This window comes from Trichechus manatus, unplaced genomic scaffold (assembly GCF_000243295.1).
Source record: "Trichechus manatus latirostris isolate Lorelei unplaced genomic scaffold, TriManLat1.0 scaffold00026, whole genome shotgun sequence".
Lineage (NCBI taxonomy): Eukaryota > Metazoa > Chordata > Mammalia > Sirenia > Trichechidae > Trichechus > Trichechus manatus.
Genome location: NW_004443962.1, coordinates 7,370,254 through 7,385,734, shown reverse-complemented (window position 1 = coordinate 7,385,734; position 15,481 = coordinate 7,370,254). Strand labels below are relative to the sequence as shown.

Below are 15,481 nucleotides of genomic sequence, written 5' to 3'. Positions count from 1 at the left end.
AAATTCGACTTAAAGACAGATTTAGGAAGGGAATTTGTTTGTAATCCAGGGACTGCCTGTGTATAATATGGTGTTCACACAGCATCCAAATCACATAGCATCCTATTTCACAGAACGTATTGTGGATGTTAAGTGACACACGACTATGTATCTAAATAATGCTGTTTCTTCTAAATCAGCACTTGGGAGGCCTTATAGAATTATTCTAACGACACTGTCAATCCTCAAAATGTGTTGACATGTCATCTTGGAAATTGCCTCAAGAGTCAGTTTACTTTATGGTCACACCTCATTTCCGACCCAAAGATGATGGTTTAAGCTTGACCAATCCCTTTAACCCCAGACTTGGTTCCAAATGATTTCTGCAGCTTCCAGAAATCAAAGAACCCTCAAAAGACAAATCTTGTCATCCATTAGAATATTCAAAGGTTCTGAAGAGAATACTGAAAACAATGTTCCAAACGTGTTTTGAAGAATGGCTGAATCATTGGATTGAGTGTGTCATTTCCCTCTGGAGACAGACGCCCTGAAGGGTGAAACTCCCCAGGGCTGATCAGGAGACTCACTCATTTGCCATAAATAAAGAAACCAATCCAGCTGTTCTCATCCTTCAGCACAGGGCAGAGACTGGCCAGACACCCACCCAGCAGGGCTGCTTGTCTTCCTGGGCACATAGCTGGACTGCATTTCCCAGTCTGTCTTCAAGTAGACAGACTATGTCTCTAGTTGTGGCCAATGGGATGTGGGAGGAAGTAATATGAGCCCTTTCAGCCCTGGCTCCTAAACCTCCATGGGGTCCCCACGTGTCCTGCTCCCTCTCTTCTCTCACCTGCCAGTTAGTATTCTGGGGAAGACTCTGAAGGCCTAGAAAATGTCCGAGCCATAAAACTGAAAGACCCTAGGTCCCTGAGCGACAGTGTGGAGCAGAGCTCGCCACCCCCTCCAACTTGTATCAGACTGTAACATGAGCTAAAAATAAATGTATATAGTATCTGCTCACTGTGGATTGGGGAATGTTGTGGCAGTAAGCCCACCCTGGCTAACACATACAGAGCTGCCCGTGTGGGAAGCAGTTCCATTAAAAATTGACACTGCCATTTGAAGCATTTGTTCTTGGGACTTTCAGTATATTTTTCTCTGTCTTCAGCATCTTAACACATATGGAGTATGTCACATCTCACCCTTCAGCACCCAGAGAGCCCTCTTGCTGGCTGCTGAGAGGGTGACCTCTACTTCTTTGAAATGCCACTGCCCTCAGGGCTTCCCAAAGTGATTCTGATGTAGACCACAAAAGCCCATATTTTAAGCCAGGCCATCTTAAATTTACCTTTTACATTTGGCGAATCCAGCTTACTTTTAAATAGTGCTTTTTGTAACAGACATAAACACAGAAACTCACACACGTGCGTGTTTTCTAAGAAACAAAACAGAAAAACGAAAAACAGAGACTCCTATTAGAGACCCACTTCTGCCTCTTACCTGTGGCCACCCTCACCTCAATGAATGGCGCCGAGCATCCACCTGCCATCCGCCCCCCGCTCACTCCAGCCCAGCCGAGCTAGGGAGCATGGCGAAGGGTGCCAATGTTGATGGTGCGAGATGGGCTTCATTCCCGGACCCACAGCCAACTGGGGACCCCCTGATGCTGGCGGGTCTTTCTTGCCATCTGCTTTGCCTGTCACTTGAATGTGACCTTCTGCCCAAGAGCAGAACCTCTTCAAGATTCAGGAGCTTAAGCCTCTTTCTTTCTTTTTTAATGTTTTATTTTTGTTTAGGTGAAAGCTTACACAGCAAATTAGTTTCCCATTCAATAATTTATATACAGCTTGTTTGGTGACATTGGTTGCAAACCCCTGAATGTGTCAGCACTCTCCCCGCTTCCTTCCTCCCTGAGTTCCCCATGTCCATTAGCCCAGCTTTCCTGCCCCTACTGTCCTTCTGAATGTTCATTTTGGGCAAATGCTGCCCTTTAGGTCTTGTATAGTTGATTGTTCTTTATATAGTTGATTGTTCTTTATATAGTTGATTGTTCTGAGGTGTACATTCCTCACTGGTGTTATTGTTCATTTTATAGGCCTGGCTATTGTTTGGCTATAATGTGATCTCCAGGAGTGGTTTCAGTTCCAAGTTTGAAGGGTGTCTAAGGGCCATAGTCTTGGGGGTTCCACCAGTCTCTATCAGACCAGTAAATCTGGTCTTATTTATGAGTTTAAATTTTGTTCTACATTTCTCTCCCACTGCTCGTGATCTACTATTGTGGTTCTGGTCAGAGCAGTCAGTAGTGGTAGCCAGGCATCATCTAGTTCTGGTTTCAGGCTAGTGGAGGCTGTGGTTCATGTGGTCCATTAGTCCTTTGAACTAATTGTTTCCTTGATCTTTGGTTTTCTTTGCTCCAGATGGGAAGAGACCAACTGTATCTTAGATGGCTGCTCACAAGCTTTTAAGACCCCAGTCACTACTCACCAAGGTAGGTTGTAGAACACTGTCTATATGGATTATGATATGCCAATTGACCTCGCTGTCCCCCAAGACTAAGCCTCTTCTTTCAACCTCAAGCTGACAAACTGGCATCTACTTCTGCTTGGTAGTCTCCCCGGAGGAGCCCAGGTATGTCGCCAAGATGCAGGGATGCAGTTTCTGCAATGCCCCTACCTGTGGAGCAGTGCAAACAGCACAGAATCACCCCAGCCCGGTGCAGCCCCCACATTATATCCTCTCCTCCTGGGCATCATGTGGACACTGAGGGGATAAGACATAGCAAGAATGGGGCTACTTTCCCTAGAGTAAGCCTTGGTTCAAAAGACTTGGAGGGTGTGGTAGGTTTCTTGGTGCTTAGGAAAAATTTCTAAAGCCATGGGAAGGGAAGGGAGGAGCCTGAGGGGAAAAGGAGTTTAGGGACATACCATCCCCTAACCCTTTTCCCACAAACCACTAGTACCGTTGGTACATAGAGTGAGGGCTCCATGAACTTCCAGTAGCTGTTTGTGAGGGTCCTCAGCCTCTCCCACTTGCTCTGATCTCAGGAGTAGAAGCCCCCGTTGCCCTTCCACCCATGCTTTCCAGTGCAGCAAGGACAGCAGAAACAGCAGCCCACGTTATCAGAGAGTAGATCTGAAGATAGATTTTTCCTGAGTCTGGCTCATGCCAATTCATTTTGTACAAGGATCTTCTGATTAGTAAACCCTATAAATTTAGAGTTGGGATTTTTGTTATCATTTTCCAGCCTTCCCCCTCATTTTGTAGCACACAGCATGCTGTCCAAGCCTTTTCAGCTTTCCACCCTTGTCCACCTCTCCAGTTCTCTTGCCTTGCACTGCCCATGCCTTATGCTCCTGAAACCCGGAATTGCCTGCTGAGTCCCACATGCACTCTCATCTCCTTGTCTTTGATGGTGCTATTCTCTGTGTTTGGGATGCCCTGCTGCTCCGCTCTGCCTGGCTGACTGTTTGGCCTCTCTTCCTCCAGGGGACCACTCTGATGACTGCAGAGTGGGTTAGGGGCTCCTTTGCCATCCATAGACTCCGTGTCTGCCTCTGACTCTGCTCTCACTGCGCCTGGGGCCCCTTCTTCAGCTCTCCTCACTTTCACCTCTGCCCATGGAGAGGATTGAACTGCCACCCAACATCCTTCCCTCCACAGCAGAGGTGGAGGGAAAAGTTCTGCCCACCCCTCATCCTGCATGCTCCTCCTCATGGATATGATTAGTCAGAGCTTGGCATTGATCAGGCCACACTTCATTGGTGGGCAGGGCCCTGTGTTGAAAGGTCCTATGTGGTCACCACATGACCTTTGCCCATCTGTTACTATGTGATGAGGCTAGCTGGTCGTTCTCTCTTGGTTCCAACTCCTCATCCAAATGTCTTTGGGGCAAGTGGATTCTGATATTCAAGAGGAAGAAAGTTAGATAATAGAGGCCTGGCTTCAACATTCTGATCTAAGCTGCATCCTCCATTCCGATTCTTAACAGGTGTGCACCCTTGTCGAGCTATTAATGTATAAGCTGGCACATTGTTTCCCATCCTTATATACTCTCACTCGGTGAGAAACCTGGAGGAAAGAAGGGTGATGGAATCCTGGACTTCTGACTTCCACATTATTTTCTAATGTCCAGGATGCACCCTCTTTTAGATCAGAGGACTTGTTAGCACAACTCCTGGAGACATCTGAGAAAATAACCCCTTTTCTAGTTCCTAGCCCTGAGTTCAAGAATGCTCTGATATCAGGCTGTACTCACTCTGCAAGTCTGAGGGTGATGGCTGAGCAGTTCATTTATGCCTGAATGGCCTGTGACCCTATTTTTATATTATAAAGCGCTGAGATTGGTGAAGTGTACCTGGCCCAAGTGAGGTGGTGGCAGGTACCTATTCACAAAGTTATGTGTGGGGCTGCCCCAGCCATGGATTCGTGGATGGATGGATGGATGGGTGGTTGGATCGTTAGATGGATGGATGGATGGGTTGTTGGATCATTAGATGGATGGAAGGATGGGTGGGTGGATAGGAAGATGGATAGATGGATGGGAAGATGGATGGTGCCTCTAGAGAAAAAACCAATATGTAAGTACATATATATAAAGAGAGAGAGAGATTTATTTTAAGGAATTGGCTCAGGTGATTGCCCAAAATCCGTAGGTCAGGTGAAAGTCTATGAGTGAGATGTAGGAATCCGCATTTCTAACAAGCGTCCCACATGAATCTTAAGCACATTGACTTTAGAGAACTTCTACCATAGAAGAAAGAGGTTGGAAATGAACCAACTTCCCTCTGTGGCTCGGTGGTGAAACCATTGACACTGGGCCAGGTGCTGAATTTATCTGGGGAAGTTATCCCATGACCCATACTGTGTGCTTGTGATGAGTGCCACACTGAGCTCCCAGAGAAACCAAGATGGGCCTGACCCTTCAGGGCATTTATGCCACAAAACAGCTGCAAAGGTATTCTGGGAGTTGGGGACCACAAATACTTTATAGAACATTAGTTACCATCAGGAAATTTTGGTAATTTAACTTTTTAATTTCAAAGACCTTCACTAAACAAGAATAGCCAACAAATGCATGTACAGTTTGATCCAGCAGTTCCACTTTTAAGAATTGATCCTACACATACAATCACACACGTACACGTGTAGAAGATTCACTGCAGAACTGAGTGTAATAGCAAGAGTTGGTAACAATTCAAATACCCATTATTGAAGAACTGTTAAAATAAATTATAGCACACTCCTACAATGAAAAATAATGAGGAAACTACGTAGGTATTGATATGGAAATGTCTCCAAGACAGATTCTTAAGGGAAAAAGGCAAGGTGCAGAACGTGTATTTAATATGCTATCATTTGTGTATAAGAAAAGAGTGAACAATAAAATATTAAAAAAAAAAAAAAAAAAAAAAAAAAAAAAAAGAAAAGAGCTATAAGAATCCACACTCCTACTCTATGCTTCTATATGCATAAAGAAATGCTGAAAGTATATATCAGAAAGCTAAAAACAGTGGTTACCTCTGGGGCAGGGGATGGGAACTGAGCAGTTGGGGAACAAGGATAAGAGGAAGACTTTTCACTAAATATATGTATATATGTTTATACTTTGGGGTTTTGAACGCAATCACGTGAATGCATTATTCATTCAAAAAATAAATAAATAATAAGATTAAATTAAAAATAACCATTTATTGTGGCCTTCAGAGCAATCTGGTTCTGGTCCTCTTATTCCTGATGGTCTCGGTGTCCCCTTGGAGCTCTTCAGATTGTGGGCCATGTTTCAGAGGCCACGACTATTTCTAATAGTTACCCTGAGTTAGACATGGTGCTACAGACTAGCATCCAGGTTTCCATTGTCCAAAGCAGCAGTTGGAGGACAGGTCTTTAAGCTTCTTAGTGAGGAGAACCAGACCTCCAAAGGTTCTGGGATTCGGGTCTGCTCTGCACCAGACGGCTCCAAGAGAGAGGACGCAGGGCTGCCTTTAGTAGTGGGGCATTAGCTGTTCCCGACTCACGAGGGAGGAGTGGTGGTAGCGATCCCGGGTGGCGAAGTCTGCGTTTTCCTGGGTAAGCTGAGTCATCTCCATGTCTACTCTTGCCAGGGCTGGTGCCAAAACTATCTGGTCCTGAGGGGATCGCAAGGCCCTTTGGTGAGAGAAACACAGAGGACAGTCAGAAAGAAAGAACAAGTGCTGAATGTGAGGACAAGTCACCCTGGATGGAGAAATGATCTGCAGAAATATTAGGTGTGATGATTCTTTATTTAACATGTAGCTAAACGGTTAAAATACAATTGCTGAAAGCTATACGCCCAACCCTTTATGAACTCAAACTAAGAGAAATACTTACTTCCTGAAGTCATCTTTAAACTAAACAACCACCTATCTAGATTAGTAAAGAACGTTCACCATGAGCATTGCGCTCTTTCAGGGAATAAGCTCTATGAGAGCAAATTGTCAACAAGAACTCCAAAGCATAGATAAGAAGTTTAGGGGGCAGTGAGTCTAAGTCAACGGGGATGAAACAATATGGGTGGAGACAGCGAGAATGGTGATACAATGTGAAGAATGTGACCAATGTTATTGAATCGCACATGTAGACATTGATGAATGGGTGTACGTTCCGCTTGTGTACATTTTCACCAAAATTAAAATTGAAAAAATAAATTATTTAAAAAAGAGAACAAGTGAGTGCCAACTAAAATAAGGAAAGAAGGAGTGGCAAGTTACCTTTCTTTAATAGAAAAGTACAAAATTATATGCACCTGATGGGGGATAATCCAGAAAAAGTTTTTGCTTCCCAAATGGCGTCACGTCGGGGCTCTGTAGCTTTACTTCGCTTTTTGTCAAATGAAATAATGGAGTGGAGGGCCTGGAAAATTGAGAGCAGTAAAAAGAGAAACCTTCTCTTTGATTCATTGGACAGCAAGTGGAATAAGGAATGATTCCCAGAGTCAAGATTCACATAGCAAGCAGCTGCCAGGGAAACTGCAAAGGCTTTCGACACCAGCTTAGCCTAAAGACAAAGAGCAAGTCCAGATGTAGATTCCACTGTAACTGAGTTCGCTGCCTACAGTTAGAGTTGGAATAAACTGATAAAGATAAATGTTAGAGACACGTGAGGAAAGTGCTAGAGGCAGGGTGGAGTAAGGAGAGATGAGGCTGGCAGTCAGGTATCTGTGGAAGACAGACACTGTCATAGCTCTGTTGCTAATCACCTTAGTGGTCTCAGGCAGTTCTCTCTAGTCCTTGTGCCTCTATTTCTTCACCTTCGCTGGCCCCTTCAAGTTCCTACAGACCATGTTAGGTCCTTAGATCATAACTTAGGCATGGATTTTCTCTTCAAAATTTACTCTAAAAGAATTATTTACTTTACTAGTCAAAACCACAACCAAACTCCTTGCTGTCAAATCAGTACCGATAGAACAGAGCAGAACTGCCCCATAGTGTTTCTAAGGAGCAGCTGGTGGATTTGAACTGCTGATCTTTTTGGTTAGCAGCCGTAGCTCTTAACCCCTGTGCTACCAGGGCTCCTACTTTGCTAGTAGTAACGTTCAATCGTTTAAATAAAGAATACATTTGGTAGTTGTAAAAAGGTAGAAATCTAATGTTATAAATCGGGGGAATTTATGCAGAAAGCTGCAACTAACTCTGGTAAACACCATGGTATAGAAGTTCAGGTCACACGACTAATATATTGCAGCCACTGTTCACAGATTAGGACCTGGTGGCACAGTGGTTAAAGCGATCGACTGCTAACTGAAAGGTTGGCAGTTTGAAACCACCAGTGGCTCGATGGGAGAAAGATGTGGCAGTCTGCTTCTGAAGAGATTTACAGCCTTGGAAAGCCTACGGGGTCACTATGAGTCGGAACTGGCTCGATGGCAGTGGGTTTGCTTTTTTTTGGTTGACAGCTTATCTAAATTACATAGGTTTTGGGTTTTCTGTGAATTGAATTAGCTTCTATAAAGGTTGACTCTTCCAAAGTAAGGTTAGGAAGTGAAAAAAAGGCCATACCAGTCAACCCGTCAACATATAAAATTTATTTGCGATGCTCTTTTTTTTTCTTTTTTTTTGGCAAATGCGTTTAAAAAACAAAACAAAACAAAGCATTACATCCTTCTGAGTTCAGGGAAATAACATATTTCACTTTTTAGCTTAGAATGGCCTATGAACCCTCATTGGAGGGGTTGCTAGGGCTTCAGGAAAGAAAGCCTTCTGAAGGTAAGGCTTAACTTCACATAGTAACTGGGAACTGTAGGTGGAACAGAGAAGTAACTTAGCCAAATTCCTCTACCCATACATACTACAATATTATCTTCTTTGGTTTTGAATGGTATGTGAGGTTATAATTTGAGGGGAAAAAAAGTCAAAACTAGGAAATAGAAAACACAACTATCAGTTTCTGCTTTCACACGAATCCCCATTTCTTGGTCCTTTCACTCTACTGAAAAACCACCACAAAATATGGCAGAGCCAGCAAGTTTGAGCGTGACTTAGCTGAGGCCTCTACCACTCATTTCACAAGCCTGCAGAGCCTGATACTTTTGCTATGAGTAGTGCGGACTGAGTTCTATTCCAACAAAAGTAACTGTCCCTTTCTAAGAGTAATCTCTTCCTACCACATTCCTCTTTCTACACAGCACTTCAGAGACCTCAGAGATGAAATCTCAGGCATTCAGAGTACAGGTGGTCGTCGGGTTATGAACGTCTGACTTACGTACAATGCGCAGTTACAAACCAACCCCTGTAAAGCCTATTATATTCTATTAAAAATTTGAGATATATACAATGGTTTGTAATAACAAATGGGTGCTACTTTACAATACACATCAAAACATCATTATTATTATTACTACATTATTATGTTAAAGATGTTTTAGTCTATCTGGAAGTGTTTCTTTAATATTTTTCATGGATAGAAAGGTACAATATATACTATATACTAAGACAAACATTTGACTAACTGATGTTAGATATGAACCGTACCTAACTGTTCCGACTTACATACAAATTCGACTTAAAGACAGTTTTAAGAACGGAACCTGTTCGTAATCCAAGGACTGCCTGTACAGAGTGGGAGATGGTGACCTCCCACAGTCATTTATGCTGTAAAACTGGAAATGACTAAAAATATTTCTGTAAATCAGATGAGGCCAAATACTCTCACCCACACACCACCCACAGCTCTAGAATCTGTAGGCAACTTCTTCACAGAATCTATTTCCACTTAAACTCTGCTTCCTCTCAGGACTAGGCAGTAGGATAAAAGAGATTAGTGCAGGTGGATTGTGACCTGAGTTACCCAACCTTCTGCCTAAAGAGGAGAAAAGAGGAGAAAAGAGGAGAAAGGCCACTGCATTCTTCTTATGGCTTCACATAGGACATCTAACCCAGCACAAGCAGATGACAGAGAGTTCCCCTCACTCACACACCTCTCCCTCCCTGGCTCACAGATCCTTGATATTCTCCCTGTTGGCTGCCATAGTCCTTGCTCCTTTTTCTTCATCATTCCAAGCTATAGCACCAAGGTGGCAAATAAGTTTCATTTCTTCTGCCTAGTTGAATAGATTGGTAGTGTTTGTGAGTAGTTGTCTTAGAAAGGATTTTGGCTTCTGGTTTCTGATCTGACAAGAAAACAGCTTGGAAGTTGTCAGTCCCTTTCCCACAGCAAGAAAAAGTTGAACAAACTGAAAATGAACAACTCTTCTTAAATCCCTCAGAGAATGGGGGCCACAGGACAAACAGCTGTCCCCTAAACTAGAGAGGCAGGTGGATACAGAGATCAGAGCTCACTAGGAGCAGAAGCTGCAGATGGAGGCTAGTAGGAACACTAAGAGGGTAATTTATTAATTGCTAGAAACTGAGCGTAGACTAGCTTGAGAGATAAAAATCCTGGAGGACCATCCTTAAGAGAGTCTCCACACTTTCCCACTCTGGGTTCTGTGAAGATCAAAGAAAAATCCTCTATGATTCTGGCATGGGAAGGGGAAAAGTAACCATACTGAAATATGCCCAAAGCATTCTGTTCTCCTTAACAAAGGCCTTTGCTCAAGGGAAACTATTTTACAGAGCCTAACCCACCTATAGAAAGGGAAATACCCAACTCCAGGCCCCTCTAGCCTTCAACATGGGGGAAGGGAAATAGCCAACTGCAGCTCCCTATACCCTTCCTGTATCACCTAAGGGGTGGGGAAAAATAAAACAAAAAACTGAGAAGCGCTTAAGGAAGGCCACATCCCCAGGGCACAAGGATGGCTAAAAGACTGAGACTTAATCATACCCCACATCAACAGGGCTCATGTATGATAATAGGGGACTACAGTTAAAAAGAACTACCAAGCTTAGACTCTATTTAATAAGGAGTCTCTAAGAAAACCCAAAGATAACCAGGGAGGGAAAAAAACAAGGACATCAGAAGAAATTTTAGCTTCTGACACCTACAGCTATGGCAAACAGTAAACACAGACTAACTCTTAGCCAGATAAACATAAAACCTCACACTGAAGTCTATTTACCTCAGCTCCTTTTACCTGGTACATCATGTCTGGCTTTCAACAAATAATTAAAAGGAAAAAAACACATCTTCTAAACAGTCAGAACAAGCATCAGAAACAGACTCAGACATATGGCAGACATTTTGGAATTATCAGACTGGAAATTTAAAGTAACTATGATTAATATGTTAAAGACGCTAATGGAAAAAAGAACAGATGGAACAGCAGAGAGAAGGAAGCTATAAGAAAGAATCAAAAGGAAATGATAGAAATCAGAAACATGGCAATATACAGTAAGATGCCTTTTATGTGCTCATTAGTAGACTTGACATGGCTGAGGAAAGAATCAATGAGCTTGAAGATATGTCAACAGAAACTTCCCAAACTGAAAAGCAAAGAGCAAAAATAATGACAGGGGGAAAAACCCCTCAGAACAGCATATCCAAGGACTGTGGAACAATTATAAAAGGTTTAACATACATGTAATGGGAATATCAGAAGGAGAAGAAAGAAAGAACTAGAATAAATATTTTAAGTAATAATAGCTGAGAATTTTCCAAACTTAATGGCAGACACCAAACCACAGATCCAGGCAGTTCAGAGAACACCAAGCAGAATAAATCTCAAAAAATCTGTATCTACGCATATCATATTCAAACTGTAGAAAATCAAAGACAAATAGAAAACCTTGAAAGAAGCCAGAGTTTAAAACAAAACAAAACTCCTTACATATAGAGGAACAAGGATAATAATTACATGGACAAGGATAATAATTACATCAGACTTCTCTTCAGAAGACATGCAAGCAAGAAGAGAGTGGAGTGACATATTTAGTGTTGGAAAAAAACCCAAAAAACAAAACTACCCACCTAGAATTCCACATCCAACAAAACTAACTGTCATGGATTGAATTGTGTCTCCCAAAAATATCTGTCAACTTGGTTGGGTCATAATTCCCAGTATCCTATGATTGTTTACCATTTTGTCATCTAATATGATTTCCCTATGTGTTATAAATGCTATCACTATGATGTAATAAGATGGATTAGCAGCAGTTATATTGATGAGGTCTATAAGATTAGGTAGTGTCTTAAGCCAATCTCTTCTGAGATATAAAAGAGAGAAGTGAGCAGAGAGACATGGGGACCTCATACCACCAAGAAAGCAGTGCTGGGAGAGAGCATGTCCTTTGGACCCGAGGTTCCTATGCAGAGAAGCTCCTAGTCCGGGGGAAGACTGATGATGACAAGGACCTTTCTCCAGAGCCGACGGAGAGAGAAAGCCTTTCCCTGGAGCTGATGCCCTGAATTTGGACTTCTAGCCTACTAGACTGTGAGAAAAGAAATTTCTCTTTGTTAAAGCCATCTACTTGTGGTGTTTCTGTTATAGCAGCACTAGATGACTAAGACAACTATGCTAATTTTTTTAACAGAAACATGTAAAAAAAAAAACTGCTATAGCAGCATTTACGAAAATACCTCACGGGGAGGGTGGCAAACAAACGTAGAAGGTACACGTTATTTGTGTAAAATACAGCAATCCAACTATTTTGATAATCACTTTAAATGTGAATGGTCTATATACATCAATTTAAAAAGAGACTTTTAGAATGGTTTAAAAAAACAAGACCCAATAATATGTTGTCTACAGTAAATCCACTTTAAATATAAAAGACCCAGATAGATTAAAAGTAAACGGATAGAGAAAGATGCTAACACTAGTCAAAAGAAAGTTGCAGTACCTATATTAATTTCAAACAAAGTAGACTTCAGAGCAAGGAAAATTATCAGGGTTAAAGAGGTGCATTACATAACGATGTTGTTGTTGGGTGCCATTGAGTTCATTCCGACTCATAGCGACCCTATGTACAACAGAATGAAACACTGCTTGGTCCTGCGCCATCCTCACAAATGTTGCTATGTTTAAGCCCATTGTTGCAGCCACTGTGTCAATCCATCTCGTTTTGGGCCTTCCTCTTTTTCTCTGACCCTCTACTTTACCAAGCATGATGTCCTTCTCCAGGGACTGGTCCCTCCTGATAACATCCTTGCTTCTAAGGAACATTCTGGCTGTACTTCTTCCAAGGCAGATTTGTTTGTTCTTCTGGCAGTCCATGGTATATTCAGTATTCTTCACCAACACCATAATTCAAAGGCATCAATTCTTCTATAGTCTTTCTTATTCATTGTCAAGCTTTTGCATGTATATGAGGCAACTGAAAATACCATGGCTTAGGTCAGGTGCACCTTAGTCCTCAATGTGACATCTTTGCTTTTAAACTTTAAAGAGGTCTTAAAGACAATGATAAAGGGGACTATTCTCCAAGAAGACAAATATCCTTTATGTGTATGCACTTAACAACAGAGTGTCAAAATACGTGAGGCAAAAACTTATAGAACTGTATGGAGAAATAGACAAATTCGCTACTATAGGTGGAGTACTCAATACCCCACTATCAGTAACTGACAGATACAGCAGGCAGAAAATCAGTACAGATGCAGTTGAACTGAACAGCACCATCAATCAATGGCGCCTTATTGACATTTGTAGAACACTTCATCCAAGAATAGGAAAATACACATTCTTCTCCAGCTCACGTCGAACATTCACGAAGATAGACCACATTCTGGGCCAAAAAACACACCTTCATAAATTTTCAAAAAGGATTCTGAACTTATATCTGGAAACAATGGGAAAGGGTCCCATGATCCATAGCAATGTGTGGGCATGGAAGGTGAAAATATTAGCAAGTACAACCCAGACATCCAGGGTTGTGAAAACAAACAAACAAAATAAACATAAACGGTTGGCTTCTGCCTGGATTTTTATAGCCTGCAGCTTTGGCTCCTCAGTGTTACTGAAAAGGAAGAGAAGGGTAGGAGTAATTTTCCAGAATCTCGAGTCCTTAAAAGGTGAGTAAGCGTTGGCACTGTGAGGGGTGGAGGAGAAGAAAAGAGATTAGGGCACTCATGAATCTTAACCTTCTGATGAGGCCTGCTCTGATTTCCCAGTAAAGCTTATCCCTCTGTTTCTGTTTATCTGAACACGGAGTTCTCCCAGAAATACTCCAGGATCTCTGCTTGACTTCTGGGCTTGGCCTCTGCACTTTCACCAACAGCCATGTGAATCCTGGTTTTATATTTCCTTTGAGCTTTAATCTTGTACATGATATATATTGATGCTAACGTGTCTTAGCGTGGGTTTAAAAATCTCACATAATAAATTATATATAACTTCAGAGAAGCAAGTCAGATGTAATTTTATAAAATGTATTTTTCAAATTACACATACTCATTCCACCAGAGATTTATAGAAATGTATGTAAACACACACACACACACACACACACACACACACACACACGCACGTTTGATTGCAAATTGATGAACTGGATAATGTGCGACATATGGTGAGGAAGTAGACTGAAAGTGACTTTTGTTGTTGCTAGCTGCCATTGAGTTGGCCCCTGGCTCATGGGGACCCTAAGCACAATGTTGTTGTTTTCAGATGCCGTTGAATCAATTCCGACTCATAGTAACCCTGTGTACAACAGAACAACACACTTCCCGGTCCTGCACCATCCTCACAATTGTTGTTATGCTTAAGCCCATTGTTGCAGCCACTGTGTCAATCCTTCTCATTGAAGGTCTTCCTCTTTTTCACCGACCCTCTACTGTATCAAGCATGATGTCCTTCTCCAGGGACTGGTCCCTCCTCTATGCACAATAGGATAAAACAATTCCAGATCCCGTTCTATACCCATGATAGGTTAGGAGTTGAATCGTTGTGATCCATAAGATTTTCATTAGGGGATTTTTGGAAGTAGATTGCCAGGTCTTTCTTCCTAGTCTGTCTTAGTATGGAAGCTCCGTTGAAACCTGTTCAGCAACATAGCAACAGACAAGCCTCCACTGACAGACGGGTAGTGGCTGCACACGAGGCACATTGTTCAGGAACCAGGAATTGAACCCAAGTCTCCCGCATAGAAGGTGAGAATTCTACCACTGAACCACCAATGCCTCACAGGCTGGATTATCATCCAACAACTGGATTCTAAATAAAGCCTTTCTTTGTGACGACTGAGGAGAAGAAGGAAGAGGCTGGGAGCCAGCGGAAGCTTCTGATGAGCTGGAGCTGGACGGCCGGGTGTGGTGGAGGGCGGCCAGGAGCAAAGCCTGGGTCTCCTCAAGGTTCTCCGTTGTCAGGTTTCCACACCATAATTCAGGCCCAGGTCCAACACGGAATGAGACACCCTCAGCACCTCCCAGAACCCTGGAACACCCATCCACCTGGTACTGGCCCCAAACTGGCACAGACCTGCAGGAGGGGATCAGAAGAGACTTCATCCATCTGAAAAAGCTGAAGTTGGAGGCTAATCCTGCAGGGAAGAAATATACATAAATATTTATGAAAGCTCTACACACGCATCTAGGATCCCAGTTACAAATGGGAAAAATGTACACCCGCTGACACTCACACACAGAATTAGCACAAATATTTCTCCTTTTTCAGCCTAGCATTTGTTGCAATAATCCCTGACAGCACCCTTCTAAGGCTGTGTGTTGTACCCATGCGTAGTTTCCAAAAGTTTATTTCTAAACTCCAGAATCCCAAGAATGAAACTGTATAAAACGAAGACTGGTTTCCACGTTCAGTAATTACAAATGTATGAAATCATACACTACGTACTATTTTTGTCTGCTTTCTTTCACTCGGAATAATTATTTTCAGTTTCATCCATGACATTGCCAAGTACCGATAGCTCATTGTTTTCTATTCCTGACTCAAAAACAAAAACCAAACCTGTTGCCGTCGAGTCGATTCCGACTCATAGTGATTCTATAGGACAGAGTAGAACTGCCCCATAGGGCTTCCAAGGAGCAGCTGGTGGATTCGAACTGCCTACCTTTTGGTTAGCAGCTGAGCTCTTAACCACTGCACCACCAGGGCTCCATCAGTATTTCATTATATGGATATACCACGACTTGCTTATCCAGGCACCTGTTG

General features: G+C 42.5%; 1 protein-coding gene across 1 annotated transcript in view; it reads right to left on the bottom strand.

The window, feature by feature from the left end:
- Nucleotides 1–5,822: 5,822 nt before the first annotated feature.
- Nucleotides 5,823–15,481, bottom strand: part of SLC12A8 (solute carrier family 12 member 8) — a 184,686-nt gene continuing 175,027 nt past the window's right edge. Inside the window, exons 12-13 of the mRNA XM_004373611.1 lie at nt 14,792–14,852; nt 5,823–6,123 (exon numbers count right to left, since the gene is read on the bottom strand). Of these exons, the coding sequence (XP_004373668.1) occupies nt 5,961–6,123; nt 14,792–14,852 (224 nt within the window). The 3' untranslated portion in view covers nt 5,823–5,960. The remainder of the gene's footprint in view (nt 6,124–14,791; nt 14,853–15,481) is intronic.